Source organism: Grampus griseus (assembly GCF_964374135.1).
Source record: "Grampus griseus genome assembly, chromosome: 3".
NCBI lineage: Eukaryota > Metazoa > Chordata > Mammalia > Artiodactyla > Delphinidae > Grampus > Grampus griseus.
In genome coordinates, this window is record NC_139019.1 from 32196280 (window position 1) to 32222261 (window position 25982).

The 25982-nt window shown below is 38.1% G+C and overlaps 1 protein-coding gene across 2 annotated transcripts in view; it reads right to left on the reverse strand.

Moving 5' to 3' along the window:
* Positions 1-2158: 2158 nt before the first annotated feature.
* The window catches only part of C9 (complement C9), a 49386-nt gene continuing 25562 nt past the window's right edge, over positions 2159-25982 (reverse strand). The window contains exons 6-11 of one of the 2 annotated variants that reach the window (XM_082652270.1): positions 20279-20548; positions 15645-15885; positions 12763-12888; positions 10443-10621; positions 5316-5544; positions 2159-2274 (exon numbers count right to left, since the gene is read on the reverse strand). In XM_082652270.1, the coding sequence (XP_082508396.1) occupies positions 5329-5544; positions 10443-10621; positions 12763-12888; positions 15645-15885; positions 20279-20548 (1032 nt within the window). In that variant the 3' untranslated portion in view covers positions 2159-2274; positions 5316-5328. Of the gene's footprint in view, positions 2324-5315; positions 5545-10442; positions 10622-12762; positions 12889-15644; positions 15886-20278; positions 20549-25982 lie in introns of both variants that reach the window. The other variant, XM_082652269.1, reaches the window with a different exon arrangement.

Here is a 25982-nt window from a genome sequence, read left to right on the forward strand (position 1 = left end):
ATCATTTATGTGTGTGTGTGTGTGTGTGTCTGTGTGTGTGAATGTGTGGAAGAGAGGGAGAGAGAGAGAGAAGTTTTATTTTCTTTGAAAATAAATGTAAGCTGAGCCTAGTCTTTATTCACCATTTTGGGTTGATTTTCATAAATATTGGGACACTAACTCAGGAGCTTCTCTTGTGAGGTTTTTGGATGCAGTGTTCTGCGGTGTTTACAATCAAATACACACTCAAAGGGTCTTGGGGAGACCATGGTGTAAAGCTGGTGTGTGTTGGCAGTGAGCAGGCATATGTCTACCAATGTCATCAGTAGAATGAATAAGCAACCTGAGTTTTACGTATAAAAAGGGAAAAGCGTAAAAATGTAGCAATTCTCTGAAGGTTTTTTTCTTATTAAGGCCGAGGAAACACGAATGCCCATCCAGCTTTCCCAGGTCCTTTGATAATGGCTGGAGCTCAGTATAATGATCTGAATGTACGGCCTGAGCATTAGAGGACTGTTTCCCTCACACATCCCTTGCTCTTTGAATTTGTGGTGTGCCCTGTCAGAGAGCATGTGTGGGTAATACGGCACTCAGTCTGGCCAGACCAAGCTAGGACTTCCCTTCTCAGGAAACCTCAATCCCGGATGAGCCATGTAAGCCTTAGCCTCCAGGAGGTCCTCATCTCCCCCAGTTTCTGGTGATTCTTCCTCTATGCTGATTCTTGCCGGGCAGTTTCTGGTGTCTCAGTGTTGCACCCTGCTGGAAATGCTCTACCAGATATGCCACCTTTGGAGGAAGTTGGAGTCTCACTGTCAACAGTGAACCTACAATCTTTCCCCCATTTACAGGAAAGGGACTCTGATAAATCATTAAGCTGACCCTCAGGAGTCTGGTCGAGGCTCAGCAATTTTCTTGTTTGACAATTTGTAATTCACAAGGATGCAAGGAATTCCCAGTAGTTACTATGGTAACTCTACCTTAATCCAGATGCTCTACATCAGGAACTCTCTCAACAGTGGATTGTCTAAGAACACACTAGAGTTCAGTATTTGTATGTATTTAACATCCTAATTCTTTCTGATTCACTTAGGTTTCTGGGGGGCAGGAAATAGGTATTTTCTTGAGCACCAATGCTATTTTATACCCTAAAGGGCCTGGCACTTTTATTATTAGAGAACTATCTCTGTGTCCTACCTTACATTAAAATACATCTCATATCAAACAACATTTTCCTTTGCTGGAAAAAAAACCTTGAAAATTAGTTTTTAAATTTTGCTTTTGAAATTATTTGTATTGTGATTTCTCAGCAATCATGTACATTCTTGAGAATTTCTGTGAAGTGAGGAAAACTAACTTAAATTTATTTATAAAGGTGTGAAAATTTTATTAATAAAAAAACAATGAGCGAATTGACATGATAATGTTGTTGACATATAATTAAATATTTATTAATTTTGATTTTGCTTTTTTCCCCTTGTACTTTGAGCCCTTCTTTTCTCCTTCCTTCTCCTTCTTCTTCTTTTAGGGTTCTCGGACCTTTTCAAAGCTCTCAGGTCTTAAGTACCATGCTATCTAATGAATAAAATTGTATAGCCAGCTCCTTTAATTAGCTCCTTATGTGGGTAGACTTAACCTTACACAACTCATAAGGCTAGGTATTAAGTTGGATCATATGAAATCACTGGATTTGGGAGTTTGTTTTGTTTTTGGTAAAATATGACTAAATAGAGACAATTTCACATGATTTAACCTAATGGTTTTTGGTTGCAAATACAATACACTTTTCTCCTTGGAGACATAGAGTTAAATCGGAGAGCTAAGACCTAAACAAGCAGAGTTCTGTGCTTGTGGTAGGTGTTTGGCAAGTATTTGCAGAATGAATGCATGCATGTATCCAGGAATGACAGAACAAGATGCAAGGACGTAAACAAGAGCAAAACTGCATGATACAGACTTGTGGTAATGGAACTGGCAGAACGTATTCATCATACAAAGAACCTTCACAATTACTTTCTTTTTAACCAACACTCTCTTTTTAATTCAATTTTGTTTTGCTAGCAAGGGATTGGCATTGGCTGTAGGAGAAAGCAGTCCTGGCATATTTCACTGCTGACTCTCCTCATTAGGGAATAAAAAATGGAAATATCATAGGAGTTTAAGGAGGAAAAGAAGCATTGTGGATCTAAGAGAGAGGAGACTTCAGAGGCTGGCAGGATTTTCATGAAGCACGTTGCTTTTCATTTGGCAGCAAGAACTATCTCTGGAAGGTCCTGATGTTTTTCTTTCCATATGATCCTAGGGAAACAAACAGCAGCTCTTTTTTTTTTTTTTTTGGCTGGCAATACTAGGAAAAAACCAAAAGATTATCAAATCTTAACGATTAATAGAACTTCAACTTCGGGTCAATCCACCCACCCATTTATTCATCCTTTTATCTTGTTGTACCATAATGTGCGAGATACTGTCTAGGTGCTGGGAGAAGAGTGAGATTTAAGATATAAGACACATTTCCAAACTAGAGGTGATGTTCATCTTGTGTCGGGTGAGTAAGTGTGATTAGTGCTGAAAGAACAAGGGGGAAAGCACTCAGGGAGCGTAGACAGAGAACTGATGCCTGAAGATGCTGGAGGAGATTTCATCGGAGGTGTTAATTGACCTGGGTCCAGAATAGAGGTTTTTAACCCTGGCTATAGATTAGAATAACCAGAGGATTTAAAAGAAGAAAGGAAGAAAGAAGAAAGAAAAAAGAAAGAAAGAAAGAAAGAAAGAAAGAAAGAAAGAAAGAAAGAAAGAAAGAAAGAAAGAAAGAAAGAAAGAAAGAAAGAAAGAAAGAAAGAAAGAGAGAGAGAAAGAAAGAGAGAAAGGAAGAAAAAGAGAACCATGGCCTAGCAATGTCCACCACAAAGGTTCTGGTTTAATTGACTTGGGCTGGATATCTGTTTTGTTATGCTCCTCTTTTTGCCCTTTTTTAAAAAAGTTAACCAGGTAAATACAATGAGCAGCTTGATTGAGAACAACTAGTCTCGAAGAAGTAGAAACACATAAGGAGAGGGAGGTTGGATTGGTTGACGGAGGAGAAAGTTGCAGAGCCTTTCACCCTAGGTAAACAGTATGCAAAAAGAAAAATGACGTCTTAAGGTTTTCAACCTCATGAAGGGGGTTGGCCCAGTTTGTGTGGAAAGCTGGAACTGAACATTCTGCAGAAAGCTGGATACCTGGAAGAGCTCCCTCAACAGAAAGACTCAGCAAGAAAGGTTTCACTGTGGTCTAGTGTCTCAGCAAGGAACTCGTGGACCATCATTGGTCAGGCATGAAAAGTCAACCAGAAGATACCAGTGTTTTCAAAAAAGTGATATACATATAGGAGGAGGCACCTTGATTTTCATTATCCATAAATCCAAAATGTAGAACTCAAACCAAGACATTTACATGAAAAACTGGTGCAAAGGGATGAAAACAATGGGGCTTCCCCAGAAGCAAACAACCCTAGGAATAGCTTCACTACCCAGAGTAGACAAGGTTCCCACAGGAAACAAATTCCACTGAAGACTAGGCCTGTGATGAAAAATTCTTCAGTACTCAAGGAAGAAAAAAATGCCATGAGAATGAGTACATGCAGAAACTATATATTCTGGATCAATCTGAGAGAGACTTCTATATAAACATATTTAACATGTTCAAAGAAATAAAAACAGGAAAAATCCAGTAGGCCAGGAAAGAAAAAAATAGACTTAAAACAAAACAAAACATACAGAAATTAAATTTATTTATAATTTAATTAAAATAATTTTGTAATTAAAATAATTTTTAAAAATCCTCTATAGATTGGTTAAAGGGTATAGCCTATATATACATAGCTGAAAAAAAGAACTGAATAATTAGAAGACAGAGCTGAAGAAATCACAGAAAGCTGCAGAATAGTCCACATAGAGAGAAATAGGTAAAAAACAGTGGTCTTGAGTACGGATTTTTGGAGACTACTAATGCTTTTTGGAATACAGAACAGTGGGTTGACATTTTAGATACATGAGAGACAGAGATAGTATATAGGAGAAATCAATTATCCTAAAATTTCAGAGAAATCTAAACATGTATATTGTCACCATGTTGTTGAGTTTCTGTGTTTGCTAAGAAGGGCAAAAGACATTCTTGTAATATTAAAAATTTTGTAAAAAAATTTTTGTAGCAGTAGTTGAAAGTATGTTTGAATGATAAACTTGAGACTGTGAATCTTTATTTGAGGAAACTACATAATTGTTTCAGACATTTTGTTGTACAATAAACAATAAATGCTGGAGAGGGTGTGGAGAAAAGGGAACCCTCTTACACTGTTGGTGGGAATGTAAATTGATACAGCCACTGTGGAGAACAGTACGGAGGTTCCTTAAAAAACTACAAATAGAACTACCATATGACCCAGCAATCCCACTACTGGGCATATATCCTGAGAAAACCATTCAAAAACAGTCATGTACCAAAATGTTCATTGCAGCTCTATTTACAACAGCCCAGAGATGGAAACAACCTAAATGTCCATCATCGGATGAATGGATAAAGAAGATGTGGCACATATATACAATGGAATATTACTCAGCCATAAAAATAAACGAAATTGAGCTATTTGTAATGAGGTGGATAGACCTAGAGTCTGTCATACAGAGTGAAGTAAGTCAGAAAGAGACAAATACCGTATGCTAACACATATATATGGAATTTAAGAAAAAAAATGTCATGAAAAACCTAGGGGTGAAACAGGAATAAAGACACAGACTTACTAGAGAATGGACTTGAGGCTATGGGGAGGGGGAAGGGTAAACTGTGACAAAGCGAGAGAGAGGCATGGACATATATACACTACTAAATGTAAAATAGCTAGTGGGAAGCGGCTGCATAGCACAGGGTTATCGGCTCGGTGCTTTGTGACCGCCTGGCGGGGTGGGATAGGGAGGGTGGGAGGGAGGGAGACGCCAGTGGGAAGAGATATGGGAACATATGTATATGTATAAATGATTGACTCTGTTATAAAACAGAAACTAACACTCCATTGTAAAGCAACTATACTCCAATAAAGATGTAAAAAAAAAAAGTAATACAATCATTACAATTTATTATTTGTTTATAGTCCTGTTTAGATGTAGAAGTAGATTTTTAAACTGTGTGCTAAATGACACATAAAGGCTGATTTGTCCATTTCCACTATTCATTCAATCTTTATCCTCTGTTTATATGGATAATCTAGAAGTTTAGCGCAAATTAATTCAATAGCTAGTTTTCAAATTAAATAACCCCCAAATGTATATTTTTGTCCATAATAATATCAAAGGAGTTGTTCTCACCTTCATAGATTTTCTATTTTCTGATTTCACAGGCAACTCCCTTGAACTTGTATGGGCAGGAACACAAACATTGTCCATCCAGCAGAATCACATTCCCTCCATTTTGGCACGGTTGGCATTTTCTTACACTGAATTCATTGATGTAGTCTTCAATGGCTCTTTCCAAATTTTGTTTCTTTAGGTGTGCATCTTTTATTTTCACTGGAATCAGATCATATATCGGAGACAGCTGCAGGAGAGCAAAACATTTAATTTTAGGTCTTTTTCTATAGACAGAGCTTGTGCAATATTTTTCACTAAATTATTTATTCATTGCTTCATTAATTCAACAAGGGCTTATTGAATGATTATTATTGCCAGATATGATGTTAGCTTTTAAGACTGCCAGTGATCAAAACTAGTCATGATCTCTGTAATCATGGAGATCCCATTATGGAGGTAAGGAGACTGATATTAAAATAATCATACAGACAAATTTAAAATGGAAACTGTGACTAGGTGCTATAAAGGACGGGTATATGTATTTTAACAATGAACAGTCAGGGATTTAAAGTTTTAGCAGGCTAATTTACTGACATATTGTGAATGCTTTTTGCTGCCTTTTTTCTGCCTCCCCTTTTCCAGAAGGTAGGCAAGTGCTTGCGATCTCTTGTCAAAGAGGTTTGTGTGTGATGCCAAGTCCAGAATGCCCCTAAAGGCAAACTCTTTACTGATTTTTTTTCTTTAAAAGCCTGAACTCATTGATAAATTTTTGTTGGGAGAAGGAGTGTGGGAAGAATGCCACCAAGGTGGGGGCATTCCTTCAGTCCAGGAAGGGGGTAGAGTTAGCATGTACCTCAAGTAGCAGGAAACCATAGCTAGATCTCTAGCAGCTATTTTGGGAAGTGGCAAAATCTTTGGAGTGCCCCTAGGGAAGGTGGCTATCAAGGAACAGGCTACAGCTTTGTCAATGACTCCGATGCTCAATCTTGGCCTGGAAAGTTTGCAACCACCTGACTTCAAGTGAACTTGTAAACTTGAACAATGAGGTTATCAGGATGACCACCATGGGCTAAATACTTACATATATCGTATCTTCATTTCCCAGACAGAAGCATCAGGACAAGCAAGAGCTACCCTGAACCCCATCCAACAAATGAATGAAGGACGAATTTTCCAGCAGCATGGAAGGATGGGATCTCAATGTCAAATTTAATTATACTAAAATAAATGAAGTAAAATGATTTATTTTGTACACTTAAATTCCTGGAGTAAGATACATAGTTGCTACCATTGAATCAGGGAAGTTTGGAAAGGCTTTCCTGAGAAAATGACTATGAAGTTGAGATTTGAGGGTGTTAAGATGGAAAGATTACTCTAGTAATATAGGGCAGAATTCAAAAAATGCTTAGTTATGTTACATATAAAACACATATAGAATATACAGGGCTATGTTTTATGTACATATGTAAAACATGTATAGAAAACTTGTATCATATGCCTATTTAATGTAAGCAAATTCAATTGTGTGACTGTAAAGGTGTTTGAGTAGATAAATTGTAAGAAATTGAGACCCTTTGGTGGCACAGTACTTTGAAATAAGAGACCACAAAATTGAGACGCAATTGGAATCGAAAGACAAGATTAAAAAATATACCACAGAACTTCCCTGGTGGCGCAGTGGTTAAGAATCCACCTGCCAATGCAGGGGACACGGGTTCGAGCCCTGATCCGGGAAGATCTCACATGCTGCTGAGCAACTAAGCCTGTGCACCACAACTACTGAGCCTGCACTCTGGAGCCTGCGAGGCACAACTACTGAGCCCGCATGCCACAACTACTGAAGCCTGTGTGCCTAGAGCCCGTGCTCCACAGCAAGAGAAGCCACCACAATAAGTCCACGCACCACAACGAAGACCCAATGTAGCCATAAATAAATAAATTTATTAAAAAAATAGTTTTATATATATATATATACACACACACACACACACACACCACAAATTCCTGCCAAAGAGTAATGATGGATTAAATAAAGTCAACTAATCCTTTTTCTGAGGACGATGAGAAAAGCTGAACAGGATAAAAGTAAAATTAAAAAATTTGCTTGAAAACCCTGGAGAACTAACAAGGTAACAAAACATTACTAGGCTAAGATCTGGGAGGAGGTAGAAGTTCAGTGAGGTGAGCCCAGTACTTCTGGGTCACCAGTCCCCTTGACACATTTCCTAAATCAGGAAGAGGCAGTCGAGGAACTAAGAGGTAGAGCAGCACATTACTGGGCTGGGGAAAAAAGGTTGGAATTCAGGACAGCAAAGGTAAAAAAGCTGTGCTTTGGGTTGGGCCCCAAAGGACTGCAGCCCTAGAAGTAAAAGGGAATTGGAATTGAGGTGGTCCTGGCAAAGACTGCAGCTGGTTTTAAAATAATCCTGAGTCATTAGGACCCCAGAGGCTTTTCAGATACAAATATGTATTTCTTTTGAAGACAATAAAAGCATCTCAGGCCTCAAGCTACTCTGATAGCAATTTTTAAAGTATAATATCCAGCCCACAATAAAAGTAACTAGGTACACAAGGAAATGAGCCAACGTGAATGAGAATCAGTAGAAATAATAGAAATGAGAAACAGAGCTTGGGAATGCCAAGATTTGAGTTATCAGATGTAGACTTTAAAACAGCTATGTTTACATAAGCATAAGAGACAAGATTAAAAATTTTAGCAGAGAACTGAAAATTATTTTTAAAAATAGAAGATTTGAAAAAAAATAAACAAAGAGAATTGGAATTTGTTATTATAATATACAAATTAATGGACTGGTTAAATAGTAGATGTGACACAACTGAAGTAAAGTTAATGAATTGAAATATAGGTTAGAAGAAGATATTGACAATGAAGCATGAAGAGATACAAAGTCAGGAAATACAGAAAGACAATAGGAAACATAAAAGAGAGAGTGAGGGGATTCCCTGGTGGCGCAGTGGTTGAGAGTCCGCCTGCCGATGCAGGGGACACGGGTTCATGCCCCGGTCCGGGAAGATTCCACATGCCGTGGAGCGGCTGGGCCTGTGAGCCATGGCCGCTGAGCCTGCGTGTCCCGAGCCTGTGCTTTGCAACGGGAGAGGCCACAACAGTGAGAGGCCCGCGTACCGAAAAACAAACAAACAAACAAACAAAACATAATATTTTACTATTTTTTGAACTTCTCCAAGAAGATAAATTTAAAAAGTGTTTCATGGTGGACTATCTATGGTTGCCTTCTGCTTAGGCAGAATATTGATATGAAAAGTCCAGGCTTTCAATTCATGAAGAAAGAAACATAGAGATATTTTAGATGGAATGCCCACCAATCTAAAAATCTGGGGGTCAATAGTTGACCTTAAAAATAGGATAAAACTATATTTTGCATCCAGCCAGTAGGACTGTGCCAACAGAGTTGATGAAGGTTTTTCAATAGTTCTAGTAAATCCAGTAGTAAATCTTCAGCAGATACTTTATTGACTTGAGATTTTAAAAGTCAGCTCTAGAATATGATGGACTCTTATTAAGACCTCCTCAGAGAACAGTCTTGGATCCGTACAAGGACAGTTGAACTCCCTTTGTAGAAATGAGAAGACAAGACACTTTAGGTGTCCATCTGAATGTAAACATCCACCTAAATCAATTTTTTTCTTGTTTGTTTGTTTTGGCCATGCAGCTTGTGGGATCTTAGTTCCCTGACCAGAGATTGAACCCAGGCCCTTGGCAGTGAAAGTGTGGAGTCTTAACCAACTGGACCGCCAGGGAGTCCTGAATCAATTCTTTTTTTACTTAAGATCTTCTGAAACAGATTTATTTCACTGAGTTCAAGATAATGAATTTAAATATTATTTAAATATGACAAAATAAAAGGGGTCTCTTCTGATTTTAATTTTATATATGGGCATGCTAATTTGGACAACTATTTTCCTCTCTTTGTCCTAGTTTTGGGACAAAATATGTGAAGACTCTCACAGATGTGCTCGCATATTTACAACTGGGTAGATTTCCGCAACCTAAAGGGAGAGTACATTACAATTTTCCTGAGTTTCTCTCTCACATAAATGAAGTAGTTTTGGTGGTTTCACTCACTCTTTAAAGACAATAATGAAGAATGAAGGAACACAATTCTCTAATAACTAGTCCTATCAAAAATGTCAACATGTTGGACTTCCCTGGCAGTCCAGTAGTTAAGACTCCACACTCCCATTGCCAGGGGCATGGGTTTGATCCCTGGTCAGGGTACTAAGATCCCGCATGCTGTGTAGTGCGACCAAAAAAAAAAAAAAAGTCAACATGTTTATAACTCAAGTTAATCAAAAGGAAGTAGGGGGCAATCAAAGATAAATTTGACCCAAGGGAAGAAAATTGTGAAACATACAGGGAAAATTGAAAGCTATAGAAGAAAGTAGGAAAAATACTTTCTAATAATTTCAGGAACAAAACAGCAATAAAGGAAAACACATAGCCTTTATAGTTAGTTTGGGGAGAGAATGGTGAGGCTAAGTAACATTGGCATTTATATCTTTATAATTATAATGTAGCTTTTTCCCCTTAGGAATAAGCACCAAGACTGTAAAGTCCCAAAAGGTTTATAAACGGAAGACTATTATAATCAAGACACAAAAAGGAAAGGATTTCCTGACCATGAGAACTGTTCACTCTTATTTTCTGAGAACTTATGAACTTCCCTTTCATAAAGGCCCTTGAAAAATACAATTCTCCTGTGTTGGAAGTGGTGGTATGATGTCACCTGAAGGCAAGGGACAACTGGGGCAGAAGGAAGGGAACCAACAATTTCTGTGCAACTATTTTGTACCAATCTGAGCTATAGTCTCTATACAAGGAATCACATTAAATCCTCAAATAAACGTGGAGCCCTGGAGAATTCAGTGTTGCAGAAGTCAGAAAATATTACACATCTAGTGAGGAGCAGAGACTCAGACTCAGCCCGGTTGGTCTGATGCCCCCTCTGTGCCTTTTTTCTACACCATGCTTCTTTCAGGGATGGGACGGGAGTGCATTTGAATGCTCACGTCTCCTTCAGATGAAGTTAACTGTTCATCTGAACCAGCAATTACATTTAGGAAGAAAATGACAAAATCTTCTATTTGAAAATAAATATTTCTTACTTTTTGATTTATGAGCACTGGAGCATCGTTTAAGGAAGAGGCCCAATTTACAAAGTCAGTCACATTAATCATCCTGGCTCTTCTGAGAAGCTTCTCTTTCAGTTCAGTTGCATATTTTCTTGTTCCTCCTCTTATGAATGAAATAACATCATCGATGAGGCTTTCACTCGTGATGTTTTCTGAGAAGAGAAAGAAGATATAAGTGAAGCATGTATAGTTCTGTGATATCTGATAGACATTTATTGAACCCCTTTCATAAGGTATAGTCTAGTACATTTATTGAATTTTATTTATAAATATTACTTATGTAATTTTTTTCACCCCAAATATCCAAGGGTCATTTTTATTAGTAGTCAATTATAGATTCCAATCATCTTTTTAAAGAAAATATAAATGGTATGACGCTTAAGATACACTAATAATTTAAAGTTCATCACCTAAGCACATGCACACATGGGAACACGACTCTTGAATGGATACATTTGTTGTTGCAGACTTAGCTTCATAATTATATTTTGTATAAGTTTGCTTTAAACTGTTTTAATATTATAAAAAACTTCAGAGTATAAAAAAGAATAAAGTAAAAAACATAATTTCTTTCCACCCCTATTTTTACATTATTTCTCCCTCAGTCTCTCCCAGACTAAACTGCTTTAAAAAAGTTTTGGTGAATCATTTAGAGTTGTGAATTTTTTGAACTAAAAAGTAATTTCAAGGTGATTTTTGTTCATCCTTCCTTATTTCTATAGATGAGAAGACTGAGCCTCAGAGAGATGGAGTGACTAGCCCAAGGTCACACAGTAAGCTTAATGGCCAAATTTTGAAATTACGACATTTGATGGCAAGGTCAGTTTTCTTTTCACTTCATCAGTAGTTTCCAAGCATGGCCACATGTTAGTGGCTGGTATGCTTTTAAAAATATTAGGTTTTCCTCTCTTCTACTTCTCCACTATCAGCTGACCCTTTTTTTTTTTTTTTCTACATCTTTATTGGAGTATAATTGCTTTACAATGGTGTGTTAATTTCTGCTTTATAACAAAGTGAATCAGCTATACATATACATATGTCCCCATATCTCCTCCCTCTTGCGTCTCCTTCCCACCTCCCTATCCCACCCCTCTAGGTAGACACAAAGCGCTGAGCTGATCTCCCTGTGCTCTGTGTCAGCCGACTCTTTAAATCACTCTTTAAGTGAGTCTCAAGCATTTGTATTTCTGAGAATGCTCTCAAGTATTTCTGATTAGAGTAAAAATTGAGAACTCCAGCACTACCTCATGCTTATAAATCTGCTAATGATTAGCAACAGAAGTAATATTTATATCAAAAAATTATATTTTTAAAAATGTTATGCACTGATTTATTGTTAAGGATGGATTAGGTATTTTCTTTTTTTCACCCAGTTTTATTGAGATATAATCACGTACAATACTGTATAAGTTTAAGGTGTACAGCATGATGACTTGACATACATATATATTGCAAAATGATTATCACAATAAGTTTAGTTAACATATATTACCTCATATAGTTACAAAAATTATTTTTTCCTTGTGATGAGAACATTTAGGATCTATTCTCTTAGCAGCTTTCAAATACATCACACAGCAGTGTTAACTATAGTCATCAGGTTGTACATTACATCCCCAGTACTTATTTATCTTATAACTGGAAGCTTGTACCTTTTGACCAATTGGGTGAAGGTGAATTAGGGATTTTGAGTCAGGTGGAAGATTGAGTTAGGGAGATGGCTTTGGCCTTCTCCTTTCTTGATGGACACAGACAGCACTGCCACTAGGCCATTTGGAAGCTTTGTTAAAATTAGGGGGAAAAAAGAGAACTTTCCTCAAGATATTTCTCTACCATCGGGCTTCTACCATTGCCATGATAAAAATATAAATCTACAATGACCACAGTGTGAATGGCTGTATTCCCCAGAGCTGTGCAGTTCATGACCTGCACAATGATGATACCATTGAATACATGTCCCCAGGTTACTTGTGTTTATAATGGTTTGGGAACCACTGTGAAGGTAAAATAGCTTTTGGGAATTCCCTGGCAGTCCAGTGGTTAGGACTCTGTGCTTTTACCACCGAGGGCCTGGGATCAGTCCCTGGCCAGTGAACTAAGATCTCACAAGCTGGTGTGGCTTGGCAAAAAAAGAAAAGAAAAAAAAAAAGATAAAATAGTTTTTAAGCACTTTCAGTTTGTTGTTGTTGTTTTTTATAAAGAGGGGAGACAACAAAGAAGGCTCATAGTGACAGGGCAGTGCTCATTGACCTTTCCTCCTTCTTTTCACCCTAGTAAGTTAGGCCATACTTACGAAATTTATCACCACTCCTCTTTAAGCAATTGTCTGAATTAATATTTCCTGCGATTTCAATTCCAGCATTCAGAGATAAATCCAGATTAAACCCGAGGCATCTCTGTATATCCCTTAGTTCAACACCTGTTTAATATATTTAGTTAGAAATTATTAGATTATGTCTATCAACGTCATAAATAAATTCCAATTTTGCTATTTTGTAAGAAACATACTTACTTGGATTCCTAGACATTATTACTGAACTCAAATGCAAGGTTATATCTGCCCTGCTTTGCCCTCATATTAGAATCTAATGGTCTCCTTTGACTTTGCTTGTCAACTTAATGGTGAAGGACCGATAAATTTACCCCTTGTTAAAAGGGACATGAGTCAGACAAGGGTGGTTATAGTCCATCCTTACCTCTAATACCATAAAAGGGAGACAATATCTAACATGTATTGAATGATTATATGCCCAGCATCATTCTAAGCATCTTGTGTAAATCAACTAATTTAATCCTCTTATTGACTTTCTGAGATAAGTTTTATTATTATCCTCATTTTACAGATGAGCATGAGGAATAACAAAGCAGTTAAGGAACCTGCTGATGGTACTCAGTTAGTAATTAGCCAAGTAGGTACTAGAAACAAGAGCTGTCTGGCTATTAAGCACTTCTCTGCATCAACTTCATAATTTGGTCATGGGATGCATCAGCATCTCCTGATCCTCTTTGGAAGACTCAGTTCATCATTGAGGTAGCTAGTTTGTTGCTTTGGGCAGATGGCTTAAATATATGACACTTTATTCTGGTCCTACTAATGCTGTTTAGTAGACATTTGTCTTGGGAGCTGACTCATTGTGGTGTGTGGTTGCTCCAGTTATAACGAAGAAAAATCCCAATATTTACTCAAGTATATAATTTATTGTCTATTCTCCTGATTTAAAAGAGGAAATTATTTCTTCATTTTAAGAGTAACTTCCCAGGTCTGAGCGTATTGATCATATCAGTTTTTGCTCTTATTTATCACTTCAGATCACACACACACATACACACATGTATACAAACACGTGGTTGTTTGTCCTGGAAGCCAAAATGCTCTACGAAAAAGGAAAGGGAGAAGTTAAGTTAATCCCAGGATCCCATGGTGAGATGTAGAAGTAGAGATCTGAGGCATTTAGTCATTCATTCATTCAACGAGTATCTTTTGTGTACCCCCAATTACTGAGAACTTAAGAAATATCCAGTGGAATTTCCCATGGTAAAGGAGGAGGGAGGATAAAAATGGAAGATAATGCTAGAAATTCAGAATACTAGATTTCCAACCTTAACCTAAGAAGCATGAGAATTCTGATTCGAAGATGAGGATGAAAATACCTAAGTGACCCCCTAAAGCTTAGATTCTCTACCTCAGCTGTGGACCTCTCCACGACCAGACGGAGTCTGGATGCCCCAAACTGCAGGACGTGGCTTGGATCTTGGGTGTGGCAAAGCAGAGAAGTGAGAAGAATGACTTCCTCTTCAAAGACCCAGAGTCCACCTAATGATCTTTGTCTACTAAGGCCAGAAGGTAAGTAGATATAAGTAGGTAGCTCTGAGTTGTCCAAGATGAAAGATTTCAACCCATGGAGTTTTTTCACCAAAGCAACTCTTAGCCTGAAGAGTTCTTTGTGTTTTGATCACCCTTGCTGAGCCTTTCTCTTCTGATTTTCAAGTTACTCAAGACACATTCCTCTTGTGCCCCTCTCCCATGTGATATCTATCAATATAGCCTACTGGGCAGGGCTCCTAGAGACCCCATTATGCCGTCTCACTGGAATAACCTTGTGAGGCAGTATAAACCAAGAAACCTCATACTCTAGTCCCCCTGGAAATGCATCTACCAGCCCAAGACTAGACTGAGGCATCAAGAGCAACTGGTTCTGGCCATTCATATTTGTTTCATCCTTAAAGGGTTTATCCACAGTGGGGACAGTGTCAGGCTTTAAGATCAGAGCTGAATCCCATCTTTTGCTTGACACAGCCAGAGGCTAAGGAGAAAGAGCCATGGAAGTGCTTTTGGCAACACTTCCTTCCCTAAGAGACACAACCCAAATCTTTGAGGGCAGAGAGAGGAGCTATGCTGGCATCTTTCACCTCTTTAAAGAGTGCTGTAACTAAGCCTTAATTAATCACAAAATAAATATTAAAACTTATTAACATAGAAACTTGGCATCTAGTTTATTCTTAAAAGGCTTTGAGGAAGTCTTTAGGTCAGGATGGTAATTCTGTAGCACATAGGCCTATCCTGTGCATATGGCAGACACTGATGATCAATCATAGACTCTTTTCCATGATTCAAGTGTGGTCAGAAACCTATTTATGGACCCAATTCAACTACCACCCCATAGTTAGAATTGTCATCATATGAGGTAAAACGAATTTTCCACTTTTGCTTTAGGCTTACATGTTGTTAACATTGTTTCTTCCTTCCTCTCTTAGAGAAAATTTAGAACATTTCCTTTACAATTCTGAAGAATACTTTGGAAGATAATTGGCATACATATAATTGAACCAGTCTATGGATTAAGCAAGAGGTTATGTAAATGACGTCTTTTGTACTTTTCACCTTTTAAATAGTATTTCACTAAAAGCAGCACCACCAAATAATATTATATTGCAGTACGATTTTGTGCATTTCTCAGTAGTGCTGCTGAGAAGTGCAGGGCCAAGTCATCTTGTTTGAGGTGGAAGTCAATTTGCTGTTTGATAGGATTTTAGAGGCCAAAGGGCAGGGAGAGAGTTCTCTCAAAGAAGCAGGTTACAAAACTCTAAAGCCTTTAACCATTGGAAGAGGATAACACTAGAAATAGTTGATGGTTACAACAATGTTGGAAGTTAGAACTCTATTTCTAGCTATACCTTTCTGTTTCATGGAAGTTTTATCCACAACATATATTAGTTCATAGAGTCCTCCTAGAGTCCCAGAGCTACTGTAGTGGGTTCCATAGGTTTCCAAAAATGCAAAATATTCCCCCTTTTCATAGGTAGCTGGTAGAGCTTTTATAGAATCCAAGAAAGTTGTTGCCAGCATGACGTCCCGAGTTCTCATCACAAATCTTCCCAGGTGTATGGCTCCTTTTACATGCAGAAATATTTTTTCCTTTGTTGTAGAGCCGAAGAAAAGAAATATGAGTTTTATCACCATTATTTTGAATTCAAAAATCACAAAATTTAGAATTTCCATAGTCAATACGTTTTTAGCAGTGACCGCAAGATATCGCTTTAACCCACTTGGAATGGCAAACTTAAAATCATATCAAAACTGTTGATGAAGACGTGCAGAACCTGGAACTCTCTCACAGTGCTGGTGGAAGGGTAAAATGGTACAACCACTCTGGAGAACTCTTTGGCAGTATCTTGTAAAAGTCAACACACATCTACCCCAATGGCCAGCAACTTCACTTCTACGTAAGATCAGTAAAAGAGTAGTTCACAAAAAGATCTGTATGAGACTTTTATAGTGGCTTTGGTCAGAATAGCTTAAAATGGAAAATGACAAATGTCCACTGACAGGGGAGTTAATAGATAAATTGTAGTCTATTCACACAAAGGAATACTAGTTAGCAATAAAAGGGAACAAACTACTGATACAGGGAAAAATATAAATAAATCTCAAAAATATTATACTGAGGGCTTCCCTGGTGGCGCAGGGGTTGAGAGTCCCCCTGCCGATGCAGGGGACACGGGTTCGTGCCCCGGTCCGGGAAGATCCCACATGCCACGGAGCGGCTGGGCCTGTGAGCCATGGCCGCTGAGCCTGCGCGTCCAGAGCCTGTGCTCCGCAGCGGGAGAGGCCACAACAGTGAGAGGCCCGCATACCGAAAAAATATATATATATATTATATTGAACGAAAAAGTCAGGCACCAAAGAGTATATACTGTATGATTCTATTTATATGAAGTTGTAGAACAGGTGAAACTAAGCTGTGGTCAGAGAAATCTGGTCAGTAGTTGCCTCTCAGGCAGTAGGGGATTGATGCAAAGGGCATGAAGGAATTTTCTTGAGGTGATGGAAATATTCTACATCTTGTTTAAGGAGGTGGTCACAAAGGTGGATACAATAGTCAAAACTCATCATGGAACTAAATGCGCAAAATATTTTCATTTTATTGTATGCAAATTACACCTCCCTAAGTTGACTTAAAAACGTTAACAATGGAAGGAAATGTAGACGCTATATATGAAGCCCAATTTTATTTTACACATGAGGAAACTCTGATACAAAGGTATCAAATTATTTGCCCCAAATCACACAGAGTCTGTGGCAGAGATTTGTCCCAAAAACCTAGGTCTCAGGTCTCTCTGTGCCTTCTACTAAGTCCTCTCAGTTTTTGATAACAGGAGGGACAGATAATATTTTAAGCTGTGGCTTTCAAGCCAATCTAAACACCTCAGCAGTTAATGTTCCCAGGGATGATGGCTTAAATTTCCAAAGGAAAACTGGGGCGGTCACAAAGAACTATGTGATTTAATGCTATAGACTGTCCTGGCCAAAACTAAACTACAACTGACATCCATGATTTTGTGGAAGGTTCTTTTGAAGTTCTCCTGCTGTAGTTGTGGTTAGCACGTGTTGATTGCATAGGAGTTTAATACGTTTTATTATTTTTTTAAAGGTACATCTTGGTGTATACAAACATCACACCAAACTTTTTATGTTTTAGAAGCACAATTGTTCACACTGTGTGACTTAACTTTAGGTGATTTTGGGTGATTCAGTATCTAACAAAAATCTTAAGGAAACTTACTCCATATATATATGTTCTCCACCTGATGACTTGCATAATAATTCTTAATGCAACCTCAAAGATGCACAAAACATATTTGGAATCCCTCTCGTTTTTGCTAAAATTAGGTGTATCTTGTCAGAAAGACATTGTGTTCTTTGACTCAACTTATTTTAGAGGTAGATCTTAGATTATTCCCAGCCAGATATACTCTTGTTTCTTCCATCTTAAAGGAATAAAAATAATCTCTTGGTCTTACTTGTTCAGCCATTTGCCACTCATTTCTTCACCCTCATTAGCAGCAAAATTCCTTTAAAGAGTTTTCTGTACTAGCTCTTTCCAATTCCTCTCTTCCCAGTTTCTCTTAAATCTAACCCAGTCATGCTGCTGCCCTCACTACTCCAACAAAACTTCTCTTTTGTTCAAAACCTCTTCTGAAGGTCACCAGTGACCTTCACAATGCTAAAGCCAGTGCTTCTTAGTCCTCATCTTTCACATATTAGCACATTTGACACAGTTCATCACTCTTTTCTCTTCGATAGAATTTATTTACTTTTTGTTATCTAGGGTAGTTCTTCTCAAAATGTACAGTGTGAACAAATCACCTAGAGAATCTTGTTAAAAACAATTCTAATTCAGTAGGTCTGGGGTAGGGTCTGAGATCCTAACTTCCCAGTGATGTTGTTGCTGCTGGTCCATGGACCACACTTTGAGTAGCAAGGTTCTACAGCATTACACTGGCCACATCTTGCTTTCCTTCACTCCTCTTTCTTCAGACCTCTTTCTATTGAAGTTCCCTGAGTTTAGTCTTTGATCTTCTCTTTTCTATCCACACTAACTTCATTAGTGGTCTCACCAAAGCCTATGACTTTAAGCACCTTCTATATATTAACAACTCTGAAACTTAGAGCTTAATCCCAGACCTCTTTCTCAAATTCCAGACTCATAACATCAACTTCCTATTTGATATCTCCAGTGGAATGTCTAATAGACATCTCAAACTTAATCTAACTACAACTTAACTACTGGTCTTTTTCTCCAAACCTTCTCTACCTGAAATTTTCTCCATCTCAGTTGATAGCAACTCCATCTTTCCGGTTGCTCAGGCCAAAAACTTTGGCGTTTGTAGAATCATGTTTGACTCTACAACTGTCCTTTCTGAACTGTCATCATCTCTCACCTGGATTCTTGCAACAGTTTTAACAAACCTTCTTCCTTTTGCTCGTAACTTTCATAATCTCTTCTCAACAGTACCCAGAGTAATCACTGAAGATATATTAGAATATTTCAACCTTCTATTCAAAACATTCCAATGGTCCCTCATGTCACTCACTGAAAAAACCAAACTCTTAGAACAGGCTGTGAGGCCCTTTATGATCTGATTCAAGGTAACCTCTCTAACCTTTTCTCCTTCTGTTCACTTTGGCCCAATGGGCAGGTATGTTCCCATCCTAGGGACTTGTCTTTAATAGATCCTTCTGCCAGATATATCATCCCAAATATAACTATTTGACTATTTCCTCTCCTTCAAATCTTTATTCAGAGCTCATCTCCTCAGTGAAGCCTACCCTAAGCTGCTTTTTTAACACTGCCATCTGCCCAGGAGTCCTGATTGCCATTATGCTACTCTACATTTCATTGTATTCTATAGCATCTATCATTTTCTAAATACTATATAGCTTCCTTTTTTACTGTTATGTTTGTTTCTGTCTATCTCCCCCTGCTAAACTTTCAGCTTCACGAGAAGACTCTTTATGAGTTTGGTTCACAAATGTATTTTAAGCACGTGGAACAGTGCCTGGCCACAGAGTAAGTCCACAATTAAATATTTGTTGAATGACTTAAAAGATTTTCCAACTGCACCCTTTGGGTGAGTGTGCATGTGGATATAGAGGCAATGTATTGATCAACCCATTATACAATTAGGCATAGTATAAGTACTAAGAGTGAATGAGTATTATTTTTTAAGTGGAAGAAGGGTATCTAAATAGGTGACTGTATTATTAGAGAAGAAAGAGTGAGCATTTTACCAGCATCATACTGACTACAGAAAATATATTCTATATTTATTCCAAAGGCAATGAAACAAACTTCTAAATCTGGCTTAAATATTAAAAAACAAACACATTTTCAAAGTCTCAAATTAAAGGTATGATTACAAAGTAAGCAGACCAATTTCATATGCAATGCGTACAATTTCATGGCATCGTTACTCTAGAAATACACTTTACAGTAAGTAAATAGCCATCATTCTAAGACATTACAGTGAATTACCAAAATTCCTTAGTATGATTTTTCATTGTACTTCTGAAGAGAATATAAATTAAACAGTCTATCACCACAATCTCAGTCAAACAGCATGCTCTGAATTCCCTTTTTTTTTTTTGGCTGTGCCACGCGGCATGTGGGATCTTAGTTCCCTGGCCAGGGATCAAACCCGTGCCCTCTGCAGTGGAAGCACGAAGTCTTAACCACTGGACCACCAGGGAAGTCCTAAAAAGTATGCTCTGAACTCTTAATATGCTTGTTCTGTTGACAGCCACAAACATCTCACCCACTTATTACTGCTATACTGAAGAGATTTTTCTCCAGTTAGCATTCTTCTTCTGGGCCTTCAAACTACCTACACATTTGAGGATTTGTTGAGTACTATTTTTCTTTCTCTTATGCGCTCTATCTGCTCTAAACGATTAAACTTAAAAGAGGACATTTGGTTAGTTTGAAAAATATTCCATTATATTCTCTATATTAAATGTTTGGTCTTACCTTCTTCGAAGAATATGACAACAACTGTTTGTAAGATTCATTTGAGGCATATGTAAATCGAAAGGTACCCTGGGCATTTGAAAGACGTGGAAAGTGTTTTTTGCCAGAAGGTTTTGAATCTGTACTTTCAAGCTGTCCAATTGCTTCACGAGGTGTGTATTTTAGAGATAAACCTGCATTAAAACTTGATTTCTTCTCTTGGATGATACTTGTGAATACTCGCATCTGTTCATCATAATATTCAGTTCTGAAATTTTTGTCGGCTTTGGTCTAAAAGAGAATAGCAAAGTGTTTTTGAAAACATACAAAAAAACCCCAAAATAAACAGGAGAAGACAAAAATCAGGCAACTTATTTGAAAGGGAGTAGAACAAAGAAGTTGAGCCACGGCAAGAAAGTGAGACTGAGAGGGTTCAAATACAGATCTGATGACTTTGAGAACATTACACGATAACCTCTCTGTGCCCAGTCTGATTTCTAGTGTGTAAAATCGGGATACTCATGCCTGGACCAAAGGTTGTTATAAGGAGTCAATGAAAAAAAGCATATGAAGGACTTAGAACATAGCAAGCTTTCAAGAGTTAATATATTAATAATTAAAAAGCAAGTTGCATAACAGATCAGATGCACCATATACTCCCATCTGTGTAGAAAAAGAAGGAAAGAAATGATAAAGCTAAGCCTTCCTGAAGCCTTGTGGACCAGGCACTGTTTTGAGCATTTTGTACATGTTAATTAATATAAGTAGAAAGGCCAGGACTTGAGCCCTGAACTGCCTCTTAACGTTTACACTCTACTGCCTATTTTAAAAAAAAAGAAAAAAAAAAAAGCCTTTATGTGCATAGAAAATTACCGGAAAAATAGACAAATCATGGAGTGATAGCCCTGGGTAAGGGGAACTGTGAGTAAATGGATACCTGGAGTGACAGCAGGCTTGCTTTTTCTTGCATCATCTTTTATGTGGTTTGGACTTTATTTATTTATTTACCACATTCATTTTTGCATAGAAAAACTAAGTAATCTAGTTAAAAATTAAAACTTTCAATTAAAACAAATGAACTTATTTACAAAACAGAAACAGACTCACAGACATAGAAAACAAACTTATAGTTACCAAAGAGGAAAGGAGGGGGGAGGGATAAATGAGGAACTTGGGATTAACAGATACACACTACTATACGTAAAATAGATAATCAACGAGGTATTACTGTATAGCACAGGGAACTATATTTAATATCTTGTAACAGCCTATAATGGAAAAGAATTGAAAAAGAATAAAACTGAATCACCTTCCTGTATGCCAGAAACTAACACAACATTGTAAATCAGCTATACTTCAATAAAACAAAGAAAGAAACAAATAAAAACTTTTTTTGCCAACTTGGTTATTGTCAGGCATCAACGGGAGGGCTGTAAATCTCAACAAACTCTCTTTCCAGAGGTCCTCTGTAACAGGCTGCAACTCTTGTCCGGAAAGAGACACTCATCTCTTCAGTCAGTGGCACAGACTGAACTCAGTAGCATGCACTGGGTGACTGTTCTGCACGAGGAATGCTGTGGTCTGAATGTTTATGTCTCCCCTTAAATCCGTATGTTAAAATCCTAACGCCCAGTGGGATGGTATTAGGAGATGGGACCTTTGGGAGGAGCCTTCTTGAAGAGATTCGTGCTTTTATAAAAGTGACCCCACAGAGCTCCCTAGTCCCTGCCAACCATGTGAGGATACAACGAGAAGTCTGTAACCCAGAAGAGGGCCCTCACCCGACCCTGCTAGTGCTCTGATCTGAGACGCCCAGCCTCCAGAACTGTGAGCAATAAATTTCAGTTGTCTCTAAGCTACCTGGTCTCTGGTATTTCGTTATAGCAACCCAAACAGACTAAGACAAGAAACCTAAAGTCACCATCTAATGGGAAAGACTAAAACGTATATAATTTTCGTTAAAGAAAGGCACGCTGGGAAAAATGCTCAATGCAAAGGGAAGAGTAGCCTAACCATGTCACTTCCCTGTTTAAAATCTTTCCACCTTCCCACTGCCTTTAAGATAAAGTCTAAACTAGACTTATTCCAAGTTAATCTCTCCCTGACTGTACTCCAGCCCTCTGGCCTCCTTTCTATTTCCATAGCCTATGCTTCGTCCCACCACAGGGCTCTCTTATGCTGCGTTTACTTTCTGGAATGTTCCTTAATCCTCCAGCCTCCCCCATCCTCTCATAACACAGACATTATACACACTCACACACACATACTATATACCCCTGGCCTGGTGAATCCCTACTTCTATTTCAAGTCTCAGCTTAATCATCACTTCTTTAGGGAGACCTTTACTGATCCCACAGACTAACAAATCTGTTTCCTATAAGCTCTCATGGCTCTTCTTTTAAAATAAAACAAAATGAAAAATGCTTCCCTTTTATAATGGCTTTTTTTTTTTTTTTTTGCAGTACGCGGGCCTCTCACCGCTGTGGCCTCTCCCATTGCGGAGCACAGGCTCTGGACGCGCAGGCTCAGCCTCCATGGCTCACGGGCCCAGCCGCTCCGCGGCATGCGGGATCTTCCCGGACCGGGGCACGAACCCGTGTTCCCTGCATCAGCAGGCGGACTCTCAACCACTGCGCCACCAGGGAAGCCCTATAACGGCTTATTTAATAGACCTTCAGACGGTAAACTCCAAGAAGTCACGGACCACATCCATCTTACCCACATGCCTCCATAGCCTCACCACTTAGTAAAGTGCCTGACAAAAAGTAGATTATAATAAAGACGTATTAAATTTAATATGCAGATCCAATACAGCTAACAATAGTAACTCATATGTATTGAGTGCTTACTCTGTGGCAGCAGCTGTTCAAAGTGATTTATGTAGAATAAATATTTATCTTCCTACCTTTAAGGTAATTTCTATAATTATCCCCATTTTACAGATAAGAAAACATAGGTTAAAAAATTTGTCCAAGATCATACAATCATACAGCTAGGAAGTGGCCCAGCCAGCAATGAAACCCAGGAAGTTTGATTCCAGGGTAGAGCTGTTCATTCTTATGCTATACTGCCAAAGAGGGCTTGACAAGTTCTAAGTGGTAAAATGAAGAAAGGATTCATGGAAAATGTTGCCCTGAACATGGCCTTGGAAAAAAAAAAAAAAATATATATATATATATATATATATATATAAAGGTGATTCAGTATGCTGTACACCAGAAACTAACACAACATTGTAAATCAACTATACTTCAATTAAAAAAAAAAAGAAAAATGAATAAGATTTCTATTGCCTTGAAATCTAAGACTAGTAGAAGCAAATGAAGACAATCCCACTCAGTCTTCCATGATGACAAGTGCCAAGGCTGAGCAAAATGGCACCAGGAAACCACGTCTCCCTCACTCTTCTAGAAGGCTAAGGTGTTCTTAGCTCACTGGCTTCTAATTTGTTGCAGGATAGGAGTGGCGTAATTTGTAGGCTCTTGCACTTATACCTGAACTGGTTAGAAAGGAACTGGCACTGGGCAGGGATCAACTTAGCAGTGTGAAGGATTGCTTGCAGGTATAAGGGAATGTTGGTCAGGGTGTCAATTAGAACGTTGTTGAATGGTCCTCTTTCACTAATGCTAGGATGGTAGTAGTGAGTAGAGTCTGAAACAGTGAGGGTGGGGTCACCCCAGAAAACCTAAAGACAAGAGCTGGATTGAAAAGCCAAAAATCCATCCATCAAAAAGAAGTCTGAGCTGAATGATAGGCATTCAGAGGTGGACAAATATGTAGAATCGTTTTGAAGAGAAGAGCAAAAGTCTTTGAAGAGAGGTCAAGAAGCAAGATTATAGAAAGTAGGAAGACACACGGATGGAAACAAGTTTCTTTACGAGAACCAAATAAACAGATGTTGGAGAAGCAGAAATCAGAGAGAGGGGCAAGGGTGCTTACATCTTCCAGGAGGCCAGGCATATTATAGGAGTTAGTGAAATCTATCCTGTTTAAAGGTTTATCAGCTAATGCTTCTTGAAAAGAAATAAACATTACTCTGGCACTGGGAGTGGAGGAGATAGAACACCTCAACACACATTCCAAAGTTCAAACTGAGGAGGCTTGGAGAGCAAGCGGGAATAAAAGGTAAGGAGAAAACTGTTAAAGACGCCACTAAGATTTTGTATGTACAAATAAAGGATAAAACCAAATACTATTTACTATTATTATTAAAGCCATCTCTCACTGATTGAGAGAAGGAACCAGGAAAGAGCAGATTGCTTGCAACCTTATGAGTCATCCTCAGCTAAAGTACCTAGCCAAGCCACACCCACATTCCTAAACTTTTAGCCGTTAAATTTGGGGGTATTTTGAAATTTAGCAACAGATAATGAATACAATTATCTTCAAGAGATCATCTTCTCTGCCTAGATCTTCAATATTGGTGCGTTTTAGGACTCCATTCTCTATGTTCTTTTCTCTCATTGTACACCTCCTGGATGATCTCAAGCACTGTCAAGACTTCAGTGATCCTCTCTATGCTGATGGCACTTAAATCTCTGCCTCCAATTCAGGCTCCATCCTCACATTCATATAATCTACTCTTAGCAAGATAACTCCATCCAGATGTCAATCATTATCTTTTTCTTGGATTTAACTCTTCTTTTGGTAGATCCCCTACTCCCCCTTCCAACATACACGCACACACACACACACACACACACACCACACACACACACACACCACACACCACACACCACACACCACACACACACACACACTTCTCAGGTCTTCTTTGATGGCCTATCATCCACTGGGGGTCTCCATACTTTTCATCTATTGTGGGTTTATTTTGTGTTAGACACTCTTCTAAGCACTTTGCACTTATTAACACATTTAACCTTTCCAAATTCCTACGAAGTATATCCTGTTATTATACCACTTTATGATAAGAAACTGAGGTTCAGGAAAGATAAATAAGTTGCCTGGAAGTCATATGGATGGTAAGGGAAGGAACTTATCAGAATTCAAATCCAGGGAATTTTATTCAGAACTGGGCACTTGACCATATGCTCCACTATCTCCAATTCTGTACTGAACTCTTAGTTCTCAAAACTGAGCTGGATCTCATCTCTTCCTCTCAGCCTCTACTATTATAGACACAGTTCAGTTTTTCATCATCTCCTTCTTGGACCATAAAATAGCTTCCTTCTGTTATTATCTCTGGTACTGTCTCCTTAAAATTCATCTCCACAAAACACAAAGATTTAAAATGAAACTATGACCACATTGCTCTCCTCAGTGGCTCCATTACCATGCTCAGGATTATGCCCAAGTTACTTAGTATGGTGTACGAGCACCTTCATAATTGACCCCTGCCTACGACTCCAAATTTGACCTCATATAAGTTCATTGTAGGCTGTAGTTCCTTTCAAGATAGCAGTTTCTATAGGCACAGTATTATTTATTCCTTGTAATATGTAATAAATATGTAATAATGTAAATGTAAATTTACATGTAAATGTACATGTATGTAAATGTAAATTATGTAATAAATAAATCACTGTGTATATAATAAATTTTATCTGTACAGCCCCAGGTTTTCTAAATGGGCTCAAGCTAACAGTAGAAAGAGTAGTTGAAATGTTTAGTAAGCCTCTGTTTTCAGTTGCTGTCAACTTTAATGACGATTCCAATTATATGTTTTCTTGAATATGGGTTCTTCCCTTCCTTAAAAAAAAAAAGC